This window comes from Plasmodium reichenowi, chromosome 13 (assembly GCF_001601855.1).
Source record: "Plasmodium reichenowi strain SY57 chromosome 13, whole genome shotgun sequence".
Taxonomy (NCBI): Eukaryota; Apicomplexa; class Aconoidasida; order Haemosporida; family Plasmodiidae; genus Plasmodium; species Plasmodium reichenowi.
This window is the reverse complement of record NC_033658.1, coordinates 1,831,040-1,837,080: the sequence shown is the minus strand read 5'-3', so window position 1 is coordinate 1,837,080 and position 6,041 is coordinate 1,831,040. Positions and strand designations below refer to the sequence as shown.

Sequence of the window (6,041 nt, the reverse complement as noted above, 5' to 3'; positions counted from 1 at the left end):
AAAAAAAAATAAAAAAAAAAAAAAAAAAAAAAAAAAAAAAATAATAATAAATAACAAAAAAATAAATCAATAAGAATATTATAAAAACATCCAAAGGAATTATAATAATTTACATATATTTTAACTTTTGTGAGTAAAGAGTATATCATCAAATTTGGATGTAAACCAAATTTCGGGTCCACATATATCCAACTGTATTTGACAATAAAGAAAAAATGAGTTTATTTTATGATTGAGTATATTATATTTATTAAAATAAATAATATTATTTGGCTTCATTATTGCTTTTATATTATCATTTTCCATATCTATTGTTTTTGTTTTTATACTTCTTAATACTTTAAAAAAGAAAAATTTAAATCCACGAGATGTATCATATAAATCCATATCCTCATTTGTATTATTCTCATCTTTATGATTTACATATTGTTCATAAACTGTTCTTCTTTTGAAATCTATAAAATTGTTTGTTTGAGAACGCATATTAATATTATCTTTCTTTTGGTTAGCTCCATTATTTTTCACATCGTTGTCATTTAATAAGACTGGATTATTTTTATTGTTTAATATAAATTTCAATTTTTCAAGGGCAGAGGAATTTTTAAGTTTCATAAATATATCGTAATCTGTAAGAAATAAGAAACTATAATCTCTATAAAGTGTTCTTATGACAACATAATTTCCTCGATTATTATAATCTTGGAATTTATTTTCATATATTTTTAATTCCGTTGTACAACAACTACCTATGTTTATTTGTGTAATTTCATCATATAATAATACCTTCTTAGACCAATTTCCTATAATACTCATATTATATGAATTAAATGACAATCTTTTTTTTTTTATATTTCCTTTTCTTGTAACTTTTATAACTATAATACTTTTCATCATATCCTTAAGAGCTATTAAATAACTCCTGAACAATTCATATTGTTCGCTTATATATAATAATGATAATCTTAATCTTATATCATTGTTTATATTCAAATAAAGTTTTATCGTTCTAGAAACGTTCCTAACATCTTTATCTTCCTCCGATATGTTAACCATAAAATCGTAATCCTAAAAATGTACAAAAGGAAAAAAGGGGAAAACATATTTTTGTAATTATTAAGGCAAACACACAAATATATAAATAAATACATATATATATGTATGTATATTTATTTATTTATTTATTTTTTTTTTTTTTTTACCGTGATTTTCTTTTTCTTATTCAAGAAAAAGGGAAGTTTCTTGGATAAATTTTCTTAAATAGATAAAAAGAAAAAAAAATTATGTCAAAATATTAACAATAAATTAAAACATAAAAAAAATTAAATTTTTTTTTTTTTTTTTTTTTTTTAACTTAATATTCATACCTTGTTTACTTCCTCTTGGTGCATCATGTGTTTTGATTTCTTGTATTATTTTTCCATAGCCCCTAAAAAAAAAAAAAAATTATGAATATATATGTACATATCGTAAGGAGAAATTTTCGTACAAGGTAGTGATGTGTGTTTTTAAAACAAGAACGTTTTGAGACATATTAAAAAGAATATTATCTTGTAAAATAATTTGATAAAATATATAATTTCTTAAATATTTATATTATATATTCATTTTTTGATTACTCAAATACTATTTCGTCACTTTTCCTTCTTTTATTTAACTTTTCTTTAAAACTCATTTTGAAAATATATCACCACAAAAATAATATGTACATATAAATATATATATATATATATATAGATAAATAATAAAGGTTATACCCTTTACTGTGCAAAGTAAATTGGTAGTACAATACAAATATTATAATGTAATCACTAAATCATGTTATATATATATATATATATATATATATATTTATTTATTTATTTATGTATAGACTTATGTGTATATAATAAAAAAAAGAATTCTTGTTAGACAGTTCTTTTATGATATTTTAAAAAATTATTTATTAACATTAATCATATTAACATTATGTTTATTTGTACATATAAATAAATGTAAATATAAATATATAAATATATATTTAGATTTATTTATTTTCTTTTTTCTGTAATTTAAATAAAAAAAAAAAATGTGTTCAAAAATTATTAATATATAACTGTACATGCGAGTAAAAGAATAACAAAAAAAAAAGAAAAAAAAAAAAAATTAATAAAGAAAATTTTAAAAAAATGTCAATAAACACAAAAATATAAACATATATAAAAAAGAAGAAAATTGTTTGTACTCTTCTGTATACACTTTTTTTTTTTTTTTTTTTTTTTTTTATTTTTAAATATAATTTTATATGAAAAAGATGCAAAATAAAAATGTAGAACGTTGCAAAGAAAAAAAAAAAAAAGAAGAAAAAAAAAATGAATAAAACAAATTAAAAATTACTACACCTTAATGAAAACGTAAAATATAGACAAAAAAATAAAATAAATATGTATGTGTATTTATAAATATATGTATTTATATTTATATTTTTATTTATTTATTTATTTTTTTGCATAAATATTAAATCATACGTGCAAAATGGTAAATCGTTTTGTAAAATTTATATATATATTTATAAAAATTTTAAAAGTAATAAAAACACTTTGATTTTTTCTATTAAATAGGTAAATATATTATATATATTATATATATTTATGTTTTTTATTTTATTTTATTTTATTTTATTTTTTTCCCACATCCAACGCCCTCTAGCTATAATACTAAAATATCATTCATATGAAAATAATATTAAATTAAAAAAACGTAAAATATATAAAATATATAAATTTTTTAAAACAAAAAATAAAAATAATAAAATTTTAATATATAAACAAATTTCTCATTATGGTTTTAGAGATCACAAAAAATGTATTATTATTAGTACTTTAATATATCCTAATTTAAAAAAAAAAAAAAAAAAAATATCATACACAAAAATAAATGAATATATATATAAATATATATATAAATATATAAATAAATATATATATATATATATAAATATGTGTATATATATATACATACACATATTTATGTATTGGTTCATTTAACTTATGAGAAATGCTTGGGAGATGATTGGAAGGCATTTTTTAAAACAAAAGCTTCTGATAAAATGGATTCGATATCTTGTATTTTCCAATTTTGTGTAGGAAATCTTTGCATAAATAATAACATTTGTTGAAAATCCATTTTTTGTAAATGTTTTGACCAATGTACTAAGAAGACAGCACATATGTATGGATGAAAATCAGTGAATATATCACATATATCGCTAATATAAGTATCTAATAACCGAACGGAAATATTGATTGGAAATTCTCTTAATAATAGACAATTAACCCATCTAAAGGAAAATTGTATAAAATCAATATTATTATTATATATATGATTAAATAATGAATTGTCAATTCTTTTAACAATTTCTTTCACTTTTATTATAGCTCTTTGTATTCCTGGTTGACCAAAAGTATAATTATCTTGTATTTGCTCTAATAATTTAGAAAGACAAAAATATAAATCTGCTTCAACATTTTTTAAATCCTCATCTATCATGTTATCTATATCATCAGAATTTATTTCTTTTTTTAATATAAATGGTCTTATAAATACAATCAAAAATGGTGTTATTAAATCATTAATACCTTGTACATAACCACATGCTGGATGCCTAACGGAATATATAAATAAAACATGTTCGCTCAATTGCTGTATCTTCTTATTAATAAATATATTATAACACGATTTCGTTCTTGGAATATCTACTTTTATCTGTCGTAATATTTTTAATTCGTCTTCGGATAACTTCATTTTATTATAATATTGCTTCTTTAAATTCTCATATTCATCTCTTTTCTTTTTCAACACTTTTTGAGTGTCATCAGTATTTAAAGGTAAATATCCAAGCGCTAACTTCCAACATCGTGCCCTAACAATAAAAGGTACTTCGTCGGATATACCCCCCCACAAAATGTTTTTTAATTCATCTAAAAGGTGAAAATGGAAAAAAAAAATAATAAATAAAACAAGGAAAAATTAATAACACACATATGTCAACATGTAGTTATTAATATATATATTTATACATACAGCTACATAATATATAATAGTCAAAATTATTTCTCATTATATTATTTAGAAAAGAAAAACATGTGTTGATCATTACATGAACAATTAATAAATGAATTCTTTTTCCTTTCTAAACGTATATTAGAATAATCAACACATACAATAAAAAAAAAGAAAAAATTAACATAAACGTAATATATGTGAATGAAACAATATACCCACATAATAAATAAATAAATAAATATATACATATATGCATATATATATATATATATATATATATATATATATATATATATACAAAAGTATATTTACACATCTATTTATTTCTTATTTATTCATACTTATATCTATAATGGGACTATTCAATATAGAACATAATTTTTTCATCCTTTGGGAAATATTTTTTTGTTCAACTTCTTCATTTTTCTTATCATTATTTTCATCTAATTTCATTTTGTATTTATTTCCTCTTTTTTTTTCTTTTTTTTTTCTTTTTTTTATCTTAAATTTATGAAAACATGTAGTAAATAATATTGTTCTTTTCTAATATGTTAAGAAATTCCATTTATAATATTCATCGTAAAAATATACATATATATATATATATATATATATATATATATATATATATATAAATATATATTTTTTTTTTTTTCTTATTCCTTAGAAAACGATTATTTTGTATGTTCACTTACATTTTTTTTTTTTAAATTAAAAAAAATATATATATATATATATATATATTTATTTATATAAATATACACATATATATTTATCAATATAATTATTCTAATTATTACACTTAAACATAGAAAAATATATCATACATATTTACTTATTTAAAAAAAAAAAAAAAAAAAAATTACTTGTGAGTGGTTTAACCTTAAGAAGGTTGCACTAATTACTTAAAGTTTTCATTTTTTAAAATATACTAAAATTACAAAAAAAGAAAAAAGAAAATATTGATAATAATTTTAATTAATTTATAATAAAAACTTTAAAACTATCTCATATATATATATATTATATATATATATATATATATATATATATATATATATATATATGTGTGTGTAATGAATTATCTAAAGTATTAACTAATAAAAAAGCCAATATATATAAACATGATGATTATAGATAAATATATATTGAACACCATAATCAATATAAATTAGAATACATATAAAAAAAAAAAAAAAATCTGAACTATATAAGAAATTACACAACAATATATTAATATTAATTAATAATAATATATATAATAATAATAATATTAAAAAGGATATATGAAAGTACAAAGGTATAGTATATTCTTAAAAATGAAATATAAAATTAAAAAGAAAAAAGTAAATATTTTTTTAAAAAAATATATAACATGGATTATAACATCAAGGTGTCCATAACATTAACCATAAACCTATTCATAATAAATAAATAAATAAAAATATAAATATATATATATATATATATATATATATTTAAATTAGATAAAATAAAAATCCATTTTGTATTAAAATCAAAATATATCTACACACATTTAAGTCACACATATTTTTATAAATGTCCTTTAAATGAATATATATTTATATATTTCCAAAAACAAAAATAAGATTAAGGATATAATATAATATGTATTTATTATTCTCTTCATTTTATTTGTTAAGATATTTTTATTTTATACTATATTTTTTATATTAGTGTATATACAAATTAAAAAAAAAAAAAAAAAAAAAAACACAAACCTGTAATATTATCCAACGTAATAAAATACTGTAGATATATACTTTAAATTTTGAATTAAGTAAGGAAAACATCGACTTAGAAAAATAATATCAAAATTTTTTATATATTTATATGTACAAATAAATAAATAAATATATATATATATATATATAATATTGAGAGCATATCAATTTATTTTATTTTATTATAATTTTTTTTTTAATTCGAATTTGAACAAGTATCACATCTTTTTTTTTTTTTTTTTTTTTTTTTTTTTT

The 6,041-nt window shown here is 17.5% G+C and overlaps 2 protein-coding genes across 2 annotated transcripts; both read right to left on the bottom strand.

Moving 5' to 3' along the window:
• Positions 1-120: 120 nt before the first annotated feature.
• Positions 121-1,672, bottom strand: PRSY57_1347600 (hypothetical protein; the record flags this gene model as incomplete). Its single annotated transcript, XM_012909400.2, has 4 exons — positions 121-1,065; positions 1,200-1,252; positions 1,365-1,426; positions 1,617-1,672. 4 exons carry the CDS (start codon positions 1,670-1,672, stop codon positions 121-123), a joined length of 1,116 nt encoding a protein of 371 aa, XP_012764854.1.
• Positions 1,673-3,024: 1,352 nt separating this feature from the next.
• PRSY57_1347500 (TBC domain protein, putative) lies at positions 3,025-4,494 on the bottom strand (the record flags this gene model as incomplete). Its single annotated transcript, XM_012909399.2, has 2 exons — positions 3,025-3,956; positions 4,383-4,494. 2 exons carry the CDS (start codon positions 4,492-4,494, stop codon positions 3,025-3,027), a joined length of 1,044 nt encoding a protein of 347 aa, XP_012764853.1.
• Positions 4,495-6,041: the final 1,547 nt, after the last annotated feature.